At 50.3% G+C, this 15,689-nt stretch overlaps 1 protein-coding gene across 2 annotated transcripts in view; it reads right to left on the bottom strand.

The window, feature by feature from the left end:
• The window catches only part of unc79 (UNC-79 domain-containing protein), a 109,512-nt gene that overhangs the window by 46,331 nt on the left and 47,492 nt on the right, over nt 1-15,689 (bottom strand). For both annotated transcript variants that reach the window (XM_070521741.1, XM_070521742.1), the window contains exons 29-30: nt 4,583-4,784; nt 1,048-1,224 (exon numbers count right to left, since the gene is read on the bottom strand). In XM_070521741.1, coding sequence (XP_070377842.1) covers nt 1,048-1,224; nt 4,583-4,784 — 379 coding nt within the window. The remainder of the gene's footprint in view (nt 1-1,047; nt 1,225-4,582; nt 4,785-15,689) is intronic.

The following is a 15,689-nucleotide window of genomic DNA, read 5'->3' as shown; positions in this document are numbered from 1 at the left end:
TGGGAGCATTTCTTGGGATCCACACACTGTTGAGCTTGTAAGTAAACTTGAAAAAGTGCAGAATAGGGCAGTCCAGTTTGTTCTTGGTAATTATGATAGGACACTTGGTATGACGGAGAGTAAGCGAGCACTAAAATGGGACAACTTGAAAGACCATAATAGAAATCTTGTATAAATTTTTTTTCATGAGATATATACTACTCTAAAACTGGCATTGATAGAAGCCCACTTATGTCTTGCTGAGATCGGATCATGACTGGAAAATTCGTAAGATTCCTTTTAGGGATAGCGCGTCTATTGCTATTTCTTTTTCATTTTTTATACATACAATAAGAGATCTTTCTGTCGCCCGATATTGTTCATATTATTCCTAATAAAGATTTTTTCAATTCTTTAGAAAAGTACTTCTGTGTGTCTTTTCTGTCATAATTTGTACAGCTCCAGCTGCAATGCCCGAAATAATGAAGCAGGTAACAAACAAATAAATAAATCAGGTTACAGCTGCTTCTGGGGACAAAACGCACTTCCCAACTCAGTTTGCACCTTGCATTTGAGTTTCAGCACTTGAACATATTCTTCTCTGCCTTTGATTCCTTTCATTATCATCTGTTCAGATAATTATGTTTGAAACTTATGTTTGCTGTAGGAAAGTCTTTGCTTCAGGTCAGACATATTTCATTAATATTTTGGGTGATTATAGGAAACAAACCACACATATAATACATTCTCCAAATCTGAACGTAATGCAAAATAATTTGCTGCAATTAAAATATATTAGTAAATTTTGTACAGTGTCTTACGAAAGAACTTGGGAGTTAGAGTTAAGGTAGAAGAACTGGAAGCTGGATGAGTAGGTAATTATTCGTGGTAAAACTGCAGTGCATAAGGGATGAAGGGTCCATTGCAGTTAGTTGGCGTATGTATATACAATCTTATCCTGAAATAAACTGAGCTGCGAGTAAGTGCTTGTTTGTTAACTTCCTGTGTCCTTTGTCCTTTGTGCACGCTACAGATTTACCAAGACTCCAAACAAACAAATAGACGCACCCATCTTGTCCTGGCGTGAAATCATGCCCCCAGGGGCAGACATAGCACGCTTATAGGGCCATTTGGTTCCCAGGCTGGCTGTCAGCGTGCGCCCAGTTCGGGTTAACGACAGGGCCTCGTGAGCTCGGTTCAGCTTGCGCTGAAACACCTCACTGTTCTTGTTGCTGTTTTTCAGGTCTGCACCACAAACAACAACAACAAAAGTTCAGTTAACAGCCTTTCTATCCCAGAAAACACTGGCCTCATGAGTGCACTTGAGTCAGTTAAAAATTAACACCAGCGTATTCATCACTTCATATTTACACTAAACCAGAATTTTAAACTTGCAATGATCCCCAACTCTAGTGCCTCTTGGTGGTAATTTTCTCACACAACAAGTGTGCATGGCAGGGACTGGTTTATATTAGCGACCGCAGCTGCAACAAGAGGTCACTGGCACTAGATTACTGATTCCAGCAAATGCTGAAGCTAATGAAGCAGTGTGAGAAGCTATGCTCTTCCTCTGTCCTTGGGATGTCAATTAGTGTGCATTTAGACATGCATCTTTCCTTTATTCTGAGACACATGCTAACATGTACATAGTACTTGCCTAGCTTTGTTTTGGAATTCTAATGCATTCTAATTTAGTAACTTGTGTACAAGCAGTCTCGTTAAGTAACAACTAATAATTACAGTCACTGACAGTGATGAAATTTCAGATGTGTTGACATGAAATCTTATGAACAATGTGTCATATCACCCATGATGATGTTGGCAGTGCTTTACTGCGAACAAAGAAATCTGTGTGCGAAGAGATGTCAACTCCGGCAGAGAACAGGACGAGAAATGATTTTGATAAAGACAGCCAGAGAGTATATATCGGGGCACTGGTGATGTCACATACACTTCTGTAAATGGCCACTTAGGGGCGCCCCGTACCACACCTAGAACTGGCCTCCTTGAAGCCCTTGGGTTCAGCGAGAGCAGGGGGAAAGCAAGCATGCCCGCAACAGGGATTAGTAAGAGGCGATAGGAAGATTGGTGGAGAGAGAGAGAGAGAGAGAGAGAAACAACTTCATGTAGTCGCCTGCAGAACGACACCATGACTAAATGGCGCCGTGATGCGGGCCCTGACGTCTTCTCAGTGGGTGGTCTCTACTCAACTCCAGCGCGTATTACTCCCGCGGTCGGTCGCCCTGAGGGGCAACATTCCGTCGGTTTTGCTCGGCCTTTGTCTTTCAAGAGCCGCCGAGACCTGCTGGACGGCCCAGGTTTGGCTTTCGTGGTCGTAGCATTCCACCGCAGTCGCGAGTCGCGGTGGAATCGTACTTGTCGAAGCCTCATTGGGGAACTTGGTGCAATCCCATAGGATGTGCGTCAGGGTGGCCCTCTCCCACTGGCACACGTGGCACACATCACTCACATATAATTTAGGGTATAATAGATGAGTCATTAACACTGGGGAGGATAAAGAACCAATTTGCAATTGTCTGAACAGCACCGCCTCCGCTCGGCTCAGCCCCGGGTGCGTGGGTGGGAAAGTCCTTCGAGCCAGGCGGAGGAACTGTGTAAGTTCATTGAACGTCTTCATGCGGTCCTTGGCACTACACCACGTTGGATGGTCGGTTGCAGCGGCGCGGTTGGTTAGCGCTCGCGCCACTGCGTGTGCCATCTCGTTGTGGTTATCGTGCTTCTCGGACGCATCATTGCCCGCGTGCGCCGGGAACCACTTGATGCTAACACACCGATTCTGTCGTTGCAGGTCAGCCGAGCACAGAACGCGCACAGCCTCACCACATACTTTGCCCTTTGCATAATTCTGCACTGCACTTCGGGAATCGCACAACACCGTCTGGCACCCGGGGTCGGCAATGGCCAGGGCAATGGCCACCTCCTCCGCCTGACACGCCTCGCGGGCCCGTAAGCTCGCCGCTGCCCTCGTTGCGCCGGACGACGCCTCGATGACGGTAGCTACGAACGCCGCGCAGTCTGCCTGGTATTCTGCCGCATCCACGAACCTTGCGTGCTCTTCCTTGGCGTGAAAGTCGATGAGGGCCTTGGCCCTCACCGCTCTTCTCTCCTTCTTATACTCCGGGTTCGTGTTTCTCGGGATAAGGTCCACCCGAATCCGGCGCCGGGTTCCGTCCGGGACAGAAACGTCGCTACTCGCCGCTTTCGCTCCAGGCGTGAAGCCCAAGCATTGAAGCATGCGCCTGCCGGCTTCGGTCATAGAGAGCCGCTCCAGCTGGGCGGTCCGTGGCGCTTCCGCAATTTCGTCGAGGGTATTGTGTACCCCCAGGCTCAGGAGCTTGTTGGTGTTCGTACACTCGAATAGTCCGAGCGCCGCCTTGTAAGCTCGGCGTATCAGGACGTTGATTTTATTCCTTTCACATTGCATCCAGTTGTGGAAAGCTGCAACGTAGGTGACGTGGCTGATTAAGAAGGAGTGCACAAGCCGAATCAAGCTTTCCTCCTTCATCCCGGCCTTGCGGTTGGCAACCCGTCTGATGAGACGTATTGCTTTGGTAATCTTGGCTGTAAGGCGGGAAATGGTCTTGCCGTTGCCCCGTTGCTTGTCTATAATCATGCCGAGCACCCGGATTTTGTCAACCTCCGGGATCACGTGAAAAGTAGGGAAACGACAAACGACAGAGGCGTACAAAAACAAAGTTCACAATAGGGGTTCAGGAACCGTTGTTATGGGAATGCATTGTTTTTTTTTTTCTTTTTTAACATAGGGAGCACATTAGGCAATAAAATAACAAGAGCTTTGTGGCACAACCCACTGCCCCGTTCCAAAGGGGACGCTCATAACATCCATCCATCCATCGAACTGCAACCTACAGTAACTGGAGACTCTCAGCACCACACAATGCCTATCAGAGACCAAGGGTAGGGTATTAGGGTGCCAAGGGTCCACAAGGGCTGTATGCAATGTTCCAATAAGCATGCTTTTTAAAGAAGCTGCAGTGGAAGAAAACGAATTCCACTTTTTTTGTTTTACAAGTTGAGATGCTGCTTTCACAAATGTGCTATAAAGGAGCCCATGCAACTTTACTGGCAAATCTGATGACTCAACAGCAAGCAAAGGAACTTTGAATACTTATAACAATTTCATGTGTCAGTTATTGTGCTTGGATGTGCGAGAGTTCACAAGTTGGTGCCATTACTACAGCCTCCTGTATTTCTTCGATGCCAGCCCACTGACACCAAAACTGGAAGTCAACTTAGAGGGTTCCACTTTCCCGATAGTTGGTCACAGTTTACGGGGCATGGTTATGGTCATGTCAACTATCCTTCATCACATGTCATGTGAAATCTGAGGAGTGGGCACAGAGCGGCCGCAGCGCTCATCAAAAGTTGGTTATTCTCTAGCAACAACAGGTATGAAATGACTGGGAATGCGGAGCCCCCGCAGTAGACAACTGGCTCCCGCGCATCGCCCTGGAGGGACTGGGTAGGCATTGTAAAAATACAGGAGGCCAAATACACTAATCGCACAACCCAATGGGGACACATTATAAATGGCAACACATTTAGGCCACAGTGCACACACCTCGAGTGTAGCTAATCTCGCCGCTCCTCTCGAGGCTGATCTGAGCCTCCATGAAGAGGGCGTCGAAGCGGTTCAGGAAGAAGTCCCACGTGAGGAAACGTCGCTCACTCAGGTGGCTGTACAGCTGGAACACAGTCTGAAGGATCATGGGACGGTCCAGGATCACTGTGTCAAACTGCGCCTCCAGACACCACACAAGTAGCTGCACCAAGGTGGAGAGTGACATCAACAGTAGCTGCCTCATGACAGGATATTTGTCTGTTTTTTTAAATTTTTGTGCAATCTGCATTGAATATATTTATCACGTGTCCGTATAAACTTTCAGTTGAAAGACAGTGCTCATGTTTGTCCCTTCTTTTCGGCCTGTGTGTCTTTGTTGCACTGATACATAATGAACTTGCCCAGTTTTTTATCCTAATTAAGCAGCGCAAGAAAAGAAACTGAGGATATAAACTGAGTCAGTTAATATTTATCTTGTGCTTTGTGCAACACTCACAAAAATTGTGAGATAACAGAACCAACTTCTGCCGAGCGCTGCTGCTGCTCTGTGCCCACTCCTCAGATTTCACATGACGTGCGAGGAAGGATAGTTGACGTGACTCTAACCACGCCCCATAAACTGTGACCTTGACAAGTCATTTTTTATATCTATGTCTTGAAACGCATCTAAATGTGTAAGTATCTAAATGTGCTGTGTAATAAAGCCACTATAACAAGTCTTGTTTCTGTGCTAGACGGCTGATCCTTTTTTAGGAACAAGTTAGTGCTGAGAAAAAAAGACACAGTATGACCAATGGGACTGACAATGCTATTGTGAGGCACTCTAGAAATCTGTTGCGTAAATGTCATAAGTCTAGAGAAAAAATAAATTTACTGGCATGTTCAGGCCCATTAAGGAGCTCGTGTCGCAGAAAAGCCGGGGTGTCGGCGTCCGCGGCGTTGGCCGTGAGCGATAAATCACGGCAGGCACTTCATAAATAAAAAGCAACTTCCAAGATGGGCTAGGTGGGAATCGAACCAAGGTCTCCGGAGTGTGAGACGGAGACGCTACCACTCAGCCACGAGTTTTCTTTTTTTCCTATGCTTGAAAGCGGTGCAAAAGCGCTTCTAGTGAATGCGGTGTTGCCTTAGAAACGTGCCGTAGAAAGTTATACTGCGGTGTATATTGGTAATTATGAGCATGCAACTTACAGAAGTCGCAGTTACACGAGTAGCGAAGTACGTTTCCGCCACATTTCTTCTGCGCTTACCGCACACGCAGAGCCATCTTGCGGCAAACACAGAAGACCCCCTCCTCTCAATGTACGGCGCTGCCCCGACAGGTGGCGCGCCACGCGCGCATTGGGGCTGTGCGGGGACCGCTGCCAGGCGCGTCGCGTCCCCGAATCCCTCCCCCCTGACGATGCTTCGCCGCGCTCCCACACGGGTTGCAGAATCAAGCGGCGTTCCTTTCTTTAGATTACTATCTATCCGTCTCTCTGCCCGTGCCGATCACGACGTTTGGCGGGCGTAGATCGTTTCCCCGTCCGAGACACCGAGTTCTTTGGTTCGTTGCCGCGTCGAACGCTGCATTGCTCGACGCTCACCGCGTGATAGGTGGGCGCAAAGTCCGATGCGGGGCACCTCGTAAGTGATCGCTGCGCCGTAGCGCATTGTCTTACACCCCTTGGCGGGTCGACGGGGACGCTGTCGCGTTCCACTCTTGAAGGCGAAGCTTAAGCGTCCTCCAATTTTTTTTTTATCCGTGCTACTCGTTGCAGAATTTGTCCCGACCTTATAGCTGGAACCATATATGTTTCTATAATATCTAAGCTCGCTTAACTAAGCATAAAGTTCCGGCATCTATACGGACTGTCGGGTCATCTTTTCTTTCGCCTGCACCATGGTGCAGACAAAAGAAAAAATGTAGCAACTCCGAGCAGTGTTGGCAACTGCATTTTGTTTTTCTGTTGGTTTTTAGGGGAATGGGGGAAGGGGGGCGGGGCACTATGTCGTCAGGTCGCGGCCCAAAACACTTCCTTTTCATCGAAGTGTCGCTAAGTGATGATGATGATGATAATGATGATGCGACCACTTACTCGAAATTCAATTTTGTTATTCTTTGCTTTTAATTGTTTTAACTGTTCCTAAACGTATTCATTACTATATTTAAACTGTTGATTTAAATTACCTCATGTAGTAGCGGACCCAAGGGGAAACAGTACCCGATTTACTAAAACGATATGATAGTTAGAATGATGTAATCAATCTATAATGCCAAATCATACACTCTTAGGCAAAGTTACACCCTTTGGCTTGCCCCTTCTGCCACACAACAATAATCGTTATCTGCCTTGATGCGTTTCCTTTCTTTAACGCTGCGAGCCCGGTACTTTCCAGCAACGAACGGCACGCGCGTTATCAGAAGGGGCACTCCAAAAGGTGTAAACTGTTCTATGCTGATAACGCGCGTGCCGTTCGTTACTGACGGGCTCGCAGCGTTAAAGAAAGGAAACGCATCAAGGCAGATAACGATTATTGTTGTGTGGCAGAAGGGGCAAGCCAAAGGGTGTAACTTTGCCTAAGAGTGTAGGATAATTTGTCATATGTAAAACAGCATGTATTGCTGAATTTTGCGTCATTGCTTTGATCTCTCAATGTAGTGCAGTATTTTGTAATGCCGACCTGCTGTCATGATGTGTGATCCCGAGGTGAAGGCCCTGTCAGCAGGCGTTGTTGCCTCCATTTGCGGCGCGTCGTGGGCATCCTGTACCATCTATGTATGTCCAAATAAACTGAATTGAATTGAAGATTGGGTTTTACCTAAAGAACCAGCTTTGATGCCACTCAGATTGCTCACTGGTAAGCACTTCGGTATGCCTTTAGAAACAACAACAAATGGAGGTGAAAATACTCAACTTTCGGATGAAGTGGGATCGAGGCATCGAACTTGAGAAAATGAGAAATTTGAGAAATTGAGAAATTTCCTTGAGAAATCTTACACAAGGCAATTTTCTGGCTATTTCACTGAAAGTCACTGAAAACGTTGTAAGGTCTCCGTTGTTGTGCCGGCGTGCGAATGGAGCAGGAGCCAAATTTGCGCCGGGCCCGTCGAGGCGCGCTGGCAGCCGCCGGTTACATCGGCGCTGCAGTGAGTTGTTTTCGCCAACGTAACGTAGCGCGCGCGCGCGCGCGTTACGTCGGACTATAAACGGCCCTCAAGGCTCAGGCGTGCGTCGCTTGCTCAGGCGCACATTTCGTTGCCGCGCCGAACGATGCGTTGCTCGACGCTCACCGCGTCCGATGCGGGGCGCGTAGTCGCTGCGCCGTAGCCCATTGTCTTACACGCCTTGGCGGGTCGACGGGAACGCTGTCGCGTTCCACTCTTGAAGGCGAAGCTTAAGCAGGGTGTCTACCAAGTTGACATTTCCAAATTCCCTGAGTTTTCCAGGTTTTCCCTGAGTGCCTTTGCAAAATTCCCTGAGTGATGCAGAACTATGTTTTATGTCAAGACGCGCTGAAACCATATCGCCCTATGCTGTCACTCTCTAGTAAGCATATGAAAAAAAAAATTTGAAAAAAAATCCGACTTAATCCAATTTGAATACTAAGGAGTAATGTTTATGTTATTCAAAAAAATATAAGGGAGGGGTTATTAAAATGCACAGCAAATAAAATGTCTTCGAAAAAATTTTCAAATCGAGTTGGACATTCTCTAGCACAAATAAAAAGGAGATGCATACAGAAGCAAACATTTTCGAATATGAGCTATTTCTATGAACTGATAGCATGCTCAGTGTCATGCAACTGTCCTGACATACTCTCAGCTCGCACAAGACGCCTCAGTTTTGTGTTTCACTGCTTTAAAGAATTTATATTGGTTTGGATGAGGGACACCTACATCTCAGCATCAGCCAACAATTTATTTTTTGAGCGCAGGCTCCTTCAAAGAAGTAGTCGTTCATTCCTCAGTGCGTCAATCCTTTCTGTTCTCGTCCTCCTTTCGCCGCGCGTTCGCCCCACGGACCATTTGAAGAATACTCTTGGTCAATTTACAGCCAACGTCCAATTTTTAACACCCCCTAGGGGCCGCGAAAACTTCCGAAAAATCAGGCAGTCCGAAAAAATAAATTCATGTCTTTTACTGCCCTTAAGGGCTAAAATCGACACATGTACGTCTGAAAAAGCTCTGAATGCCTGTCAGTGCACTTATTAGGTATATCGGTACTCCTACTGCGACAGGTGAGGGCGAGTGCACACGTGTAATATTAAGAAATACATACAGTGTCCCGCGACAATTGCCCCTTCTTACGCTTGTACGCTTCACCGCGTGACACGACTGTAATGAGGCGAAGCAGACTTTCGGGAAAAAGCATTATGCAATGCGCCGTGCTTTCCGAGCTTCGAAGACAAAATTATTGCTGTCAGCGGAGAAATGAAGAAACACGGCACCGAACGACAAGAAGCTTAACAGCGAACGTCGAAGCAGCTAGGCCTACCGTTGCCGCAGTGGTGGCCACGGCTGCCAGCGCATCTGCGTGCGAGAGCACCGGTTCAAGGCGGCGAGGTAATCAAAATAGCAGCGGTGGTGGTTTTCATTAATGCCGTCTCGGACCTGCGATCACGCAAAACGTTTAGAAAATCGGACGGCGAAGAGTTCTTGCGTCTGAATTTTCAGAAGTTATGATATATTGACTCTTTGCGGTACGTGGTGGTGCCGCGAAGCCGTCCGAGTTATCGGGAATCCGGAAAGTCGGTCGTTGACTGTACACTGGCAACTCCTCCAGCCGACGACGATTCGTTACGAGTCCTGTCTGTTTCTCGAGCCAGCATTACCGCGACTTTTGACCCTCTAAAAAAATTACAGCTAATTTTCCCTGATAGAAGCACTAATTCCCTGAGTTTTTCCAGACTACTCAAAATCCCTGAGAATTCCCGGTTTTCCCGGTTGGTAGACACCCTGTTAAGCGTCCTCCAATTTTTCGCTAACCCGAGTGTGCCATGCAGTGTACGGTACACGAGCGTTTGCATTACGCCCTCGTCGCAATGCGGCCGTCGAGGGCGTATTCAAGTAAGCGTCAGTGAATATACACCTTCTGATAATGTCGTCAGGAGAATGAATGTGCTAAAGGACGTAAAAGCATATCCTAGCCAGAAATCCCGTGAACAGCAGCGCCTCTGGGAGAAATACGTCCTCAAAATGGGCACTGAAATGCATCGCAGTTTTTGGGTGTAACATTTTGTCGAACTACACTGTTTCGTCCGAGAAAGGTCAGCTGAAACGCCAGTGTATAGTTAAAAGAAACTAAATTGTGGGGTTTCACGTGCCAATTGATGCCACGATTCACGAGTCACGCCGTATATACTGAGGAACTCCGGATTAATTTTTTGACCATCCATGGGGTTCTTTAACATGCGTCCAGTGCGCGGTACACGGGCGCCTTTGCATTTCACCCCCACCGAAATGCGGCCGCCGCGGCCGGGATTCGATCCCGCACCCTCGGGCTCAGCAGCGCGATGTCATAGCCACTACGCCACAACGGCGGGTCCAATGCATTTTCCGCCGCACATTTCAAAGACTTAGTTCTCGAAATTGGCTCAAGGGACAATATTTTATTGCGCTGATCCGGTAATTACTGATTACTATAGTCATTATCACAAACGACGTGTTGCCGAAACAATGGCGCGCCACGCTCTATATAACGTGCATTGAGCCCCTATGAACTGCCGTGAACTGCCTTTATTGTGACATCACGCTTCACACACTGGATGGCCAATGGTACTTGCCAGAACTAAAATGGGCCCGCTCGAATTGACCGCGACAACTGAGTGTAAACGCACGGACGTCGACGAGAACCTACAGAAGCGGCGCGACCGAGTCTTGTTTAGCTGCGCTCGTTGCTCAGGCCACAACGTCGTCCCAGGGGCGGGGCAAGTCTTCCGCGGCTGCCGCAGCCCCTTCCTGGGCGGCGCTGTTCTTCGCCTCCAGGTAGTACTGCTCTTCGACGCGGACGATCCACGCGCGGACTTCGTGCGTGCGCGCCCGGTAAGACATGTCGCCCGCGCGTAGGTAGCAGTCTCCGTCCGAGGTGGTGTACACGGTGCGGTTCACGCCGCGCACCCACACCTCGACCACGTAGTGGTGCGCCTCTTCCGGCTTGTCCGCCGCGTGGCGCAGCACCGGCACGAACTCGACGCCGAAGCTCGTGGACGTCAGGTGCGGGCGCAGGTTGCCCGCCATGAAGTCGATGCCGCGCCGGAGGCTGTCCCGCTCCTCCTGGTTCAGCATGACGCCGCGCACGAAGCCCTCCGGGCTGATGCCGTAGTAGATGGAGCACGGTGTCCACGAGTTCAGGAACGAGCAGGCCACGTTGGCCAGGATGCGCGCCGACACCTGCTTCATGCTCGCGAGGGGCCGCACCTCGTGCGTCTCGTCAGAGCGCAGGTTCACCAGCATGCCGCGTATGTAGAAGCGATCGCCAGGCGGCGCGCCGGCCGGGCCCCCGCCCGTGAATGCCGATGACGGCGGCACGTTGGCCATCGGCTTGGGGATGTGCGTCGGGGCTGGGCGACTAGCCGCGGCCGCATTCGCCGTAAAGCCCCTCAATCTCCCAAAGTAGCGCCATTCACTTCTCTCCTCCTCCGCTCGGCGCGGCCTCGACGGTGGCGCCGCCGGCAGTGGGCCTGCCGTAGCAGACGACGGCTAACACGCTACGGGAGGAAATCCGCGGAAAAGTTCGTTCGAGTCCTGCGGAGCAGTTTTTTCAATCTAGATCTTGCTTTGTCAGTCGGTAACTGGCCTTAAGAATGTCGTGTCGGATTTGCGGAAGAAACAGAGAAAAGCACCATTATTCAAGGCGTATTTAAGGCGTAAAGCGCGCGCACGTTGAAAGTTCGTGTTGCTGAAACACGACACAAGCACGCGGTGTGCTCAGACACGCGAGTAATTACCAGAGTTTCAGGTTTTGACAGCGCGAAAGTATGTGCACGTGGTTTCGTAGGTTAATTTACGTACCTGCAGGATGCTTTTGTTCGGCCGGCGCGTGAGAGATTCCGACTGTCTGCGGTCAGCAATGCCTGGCAGCAGGGCCGTTTCTGTTCCGCGCCTTTTACAGATGTACGTAGCTCATGCACAGGTTGTGGTGGCCATGAGCAACGTTTTCACACATAGGCGGTATAGATAATTTTAACAACTTACCAGCATATGAAATCGTTATTTATTTATTACAGTGCAAATGGTTAGAATTTGATAGAAAAGAAAGAAGGAACTTGATGGGACAACTGGAAAGAGGTTCAGAAAATAATTATCCCCCTCCCTCATTGGCACCAGCAACACTTTTGTTGAAGTGCTAATTTTATCTCTGTATACTACGTGCGTCTGTATTCTTTTGCGTTGTAAGTTTTCACAAGGAAGCAGTGTTGCGTTAACTGGAACAGTCAAGGCACACAAGACAGAAGAAAAGTTGATTCTTGGGTTTTACATCCCAACACCACGATCTCATAAGGCACGCCATAATGGGGGCTCTGGATTAATTTTTTTTGCAGCTGGGGTTCTTTAACGCACCCCCAATGCACTGGACACGGGCCCGTTTTGACACGGGCGTCAAAAGAAGAGGTTGGAGGAGCCGTGTCACTTAACAAAGCCGCGCGTTCTTTGCCACTTGCTCGAAGTCAGCCCGCCCGATCTTGTGAATCCACACTTTTCTTCGTTTTGCGTTGCGCCCGGCGGATGGTAAAACAAAAAGCTTTTTGCCGTCACTGGGTCTGTTGTGGCAACCGTAGGCGCAGCAGCACGGCATCGCAATTAAGCACTCGGCCCTAACACATTGTATAAAACTACCGCGCTCCTTCAAACCGCCTGCCGTACTTCGTCGCGGAGGCCCAAAAATGGGGGTCGCAGGCCCAAGATTGGGGGTCGCAGCGCGCTGGAAAGAAAAGATATACAAAAGCGCGGCGCCTGCTCTGCGCCGGAAAGAAAAAAATATACAAAAGCGCGGGGCCCGCTTTCACGTGACACAGATTGGCCAATGGGGGAGCGGAGGAGGCTGGGGCGACAGGAGGAGTGGAGGAGGAAGCGCCTGGGTGAGCGGGGTGGCGGAAAGATCTAAGAATGGCGCTACTTTTGGAAAATTGAGGGGCTTTACTTCGCCGCCGATTGCAGCGCCTCGCTCGTCAGGTAGCAGCTCGAATCGGTCGTGTCCTTCAGCTTCTCGGGCGTCATGGCGACCAGCCTGCGTTGAGCCGCGGGCGCGGACTCCCTGTTGTACGCAGGTGGCGGGCGACGGTACGCGCCCGAGTTTGACCCCGGGGCCTGACGGTAACTGGCAGACGGTTCCCTGTTACAGTACGCCGGCGGCGGCTGGCCACGGCGCTCCTGCTCGGGACCCAAGATGGCGCGGAGGCAACACTCGACGTCACGGTAAACGGTGCTGGTCGGAGGCAAGCTTTTGTGGACTTTCACGATGATGGCAATGATATCCGTGTCGGCGCACTCGAGACGAAGCTGATCGTTGCGAAAGAACATTGCCTGCAGGAGGTTGAGCAAGGCTCGCTTTTCTTCCGTCACCATGGCGACGCTGTCGTCGTCCTGGCAATTACGACGCGCGAGGTCGTCGAGACACAAGAGAGCTTTGGGCACGCAGGCCGCCTTGGCAACGGCCTGGCGGCCGCTCTGCCGGCAGCACATCTGGATCAGGCACTTGGCGGCGGTCATCCTTGTGACGTAGTCGCGGCAGTGGAGGAGGTCGGCGAGAACATCGATCATTCCGATAGCCGTCACCTTGGTCACCATGATGGTGTGAAATGATTCCTCTTGGTTGTAGTGATCAGTCACGACTCGGAGAAATTTGGCGCACTCCCGCAAGAGCTTTAGGAACGGAACGGCATCCACGTCCTGAAGGACAGCGAGGGCAAGAGCGGGCGGCAAGCTCCTAAATGACGGCATGACCTTGATCAGGTTGCCCCAGTGAACGTTGTGGAAACGGCCGTGATCGATTGACCACACCACGGCAACGTCCTCGATCACCTTCACGACAAGTACCCTTTGCAGGCAGTTGCTGGACAGGACTAGGCCAACGACGTCGCCAACGTTGGGAGGTTCTCGACGGGGTTCGCGATTCAGCAAGGATTGGTGGCACTGGGCCATCAGAACATCCATCCCGGCAGCGTCGTCTTTGGCCTTCAAGCTGTCATACACCATCATGTGTCGAGCGTCCAGGCAGTCAGCTACGATCAGTGAGTCGCTCTCGACCGGCGGATCCGCATTCGACTCAGATTTGGGATGACTTCGTTTTGTCGCCTGCTCAAGAAAGGCGTCGACGCCATCGTAGCCGTTGCGGTCGGTAGTTCGGTTACCCTGGAGTTGGACAGCGTAGCTCACCGTCTTGACCTTTTTCGCAGCGACGCCGAGGAAGCGTTCCCACAACTTATCGCTAAGCTCATCTTCCAGCACCGTCACGGTGCCTACGAGTTCGTGGGACGCGGTCGCTTTGTAGTACTTCCGCATTTCCCGCGAGCTAACGGCGCAAATGCGAGGCATATCATGCGAGTCGAGATTACACAGCTGGACTACGAGTTTCATGAAAGTCGTGTTGTTGAGCGCCACGACGCGGCCCTCGCGATCTCTTCTTATTGCCGCCCGAATTTGTGCGAGCTCTCGCTGGGCCGAACTGCAGGCGGCGCAAATGTAGACGCCGTCGGAGTCGCACTCTCGCTCCACGTGCAAGGTCGTGAAATGGTGGACGAACTTACGGGTCATCTCGTAGATGGTCTCGAACTTGGGTGTCTGCTGAGCCCGCTGCTGGACCTCGGGACGCTTCCTCACGGCCCCAGTTGCCGTGTCGAGGACGCCGACGTCGTCGATGCACAGTGAGGGTCGGAGATGATCTTAGGCACGGAGAGCTTCCTCGTCAGTCGAAGACGAGTCGTCCGAACGCGAGTCCTCGGATGACGAGTGTGCCGAAGTCGCAGACCGACGGCTGTCCTGATCTTCCGCGACTGGTGCATCAACACATGTCTCGACGTTTGCTTGCGTCTTTTCGCCGCCATCTTCAACGCTTGCCTCGACATTCGCCCGCGTCTCTTCGCCACGATTCTCGTCGCCCTCGGCGTTGCTCGCAACATGCTGTTCTTTCGTGCAACCATCGCCGGAACCAGGCAATGAGGCATCCATTGCTTTGATGAGTAGTTCCGCCAATTGTCCCGAGCTTCTACACAACGCACAGAGACGCGAAATACCGCGAGTAACAAACAACGCCAGACAATGGCACAAGCAGCATCAAAACAAACGCGACAACATGGCGACAATATCAACAATACGTGCAACAATATGACACGCGATGTCAATGTGGCTGCCAGCCGAGCAATGCCTGAGCCATAAAATTTGTAGTGAGAAACTCTATGGCCTGAGCAATGCCTTATTCATTTTGCTGCGCCGTCTGCGGTAAAATTTGGAACTAAACTTCAACGCGCATATTTCGCATACTCATTTTCCTTAACGCTATACTTTGCACAAAATAATGCATGTAGTATGAGTATAGGACCCGTGACGGCATTACCTTGACAACGGCGTACAGAAGATGCTGGAGCTACGGAAATTCGGAGCAGTGATTTGGAGTGTCTTATGTTCCTATCGCCAGTGGTGCAGTAGTAGCTAGTGGCGCTTGCGTAATAGGGAGGCGCCTCATGCAGGTTTGCGTAATATGGCCCAGCGTTTCATCTTTTGGCATTTTTATTCGCACCAAATGACTCTTCCCGGTCATATTGACGAGCTTGAGAGCCTGTCGACGGGCGAAAAGACATGGATGGTATTAATTTCAACGTTATGTTTTTTTTTTTGCAACTGTTTTGTTATTGTGTTCGTCAGGCTCGCGCATGCTTTAGTCTAACAGTGTTACTACAGAAAAAAATATAGGAAACGCGAAACTGCAAGCTAATAAATACCATGGTACTGTCATGGCCATTCCGACGTCCGTCAGTGAAAATGTTTCGTGAGAGGTCTCGGAAAATGTTTCATCGACGAAACAACCCGGCCGTGCAGTGGGACAATATTAGTTTACGCTGCTTCGCGTTGCTTATGCTTTTTTTCTTCTTTTTTTAGCTGTCTAAACTGACACGTGCATGCGCGAGC

This window comes from Dermacentor albipictus, chromosome 7 (genome assembly GCF_038994185.2).
Source record: "Dermacentor albipictus isolate Rhodes 1998 colony chromosome 7, USDA_Dalb.pri_finalv2, whole genome shotgun sequence".
Taxonomy (NCBI): Eukaryota; Metazoa; Arthropoda; class Arachnida; order Ixodida; family Ixodidae; genus Dermacentor; species Dermacentor albipictus.
This window is presented reverse-complemented; position numbering and strand designations above follow the sequence as displayed.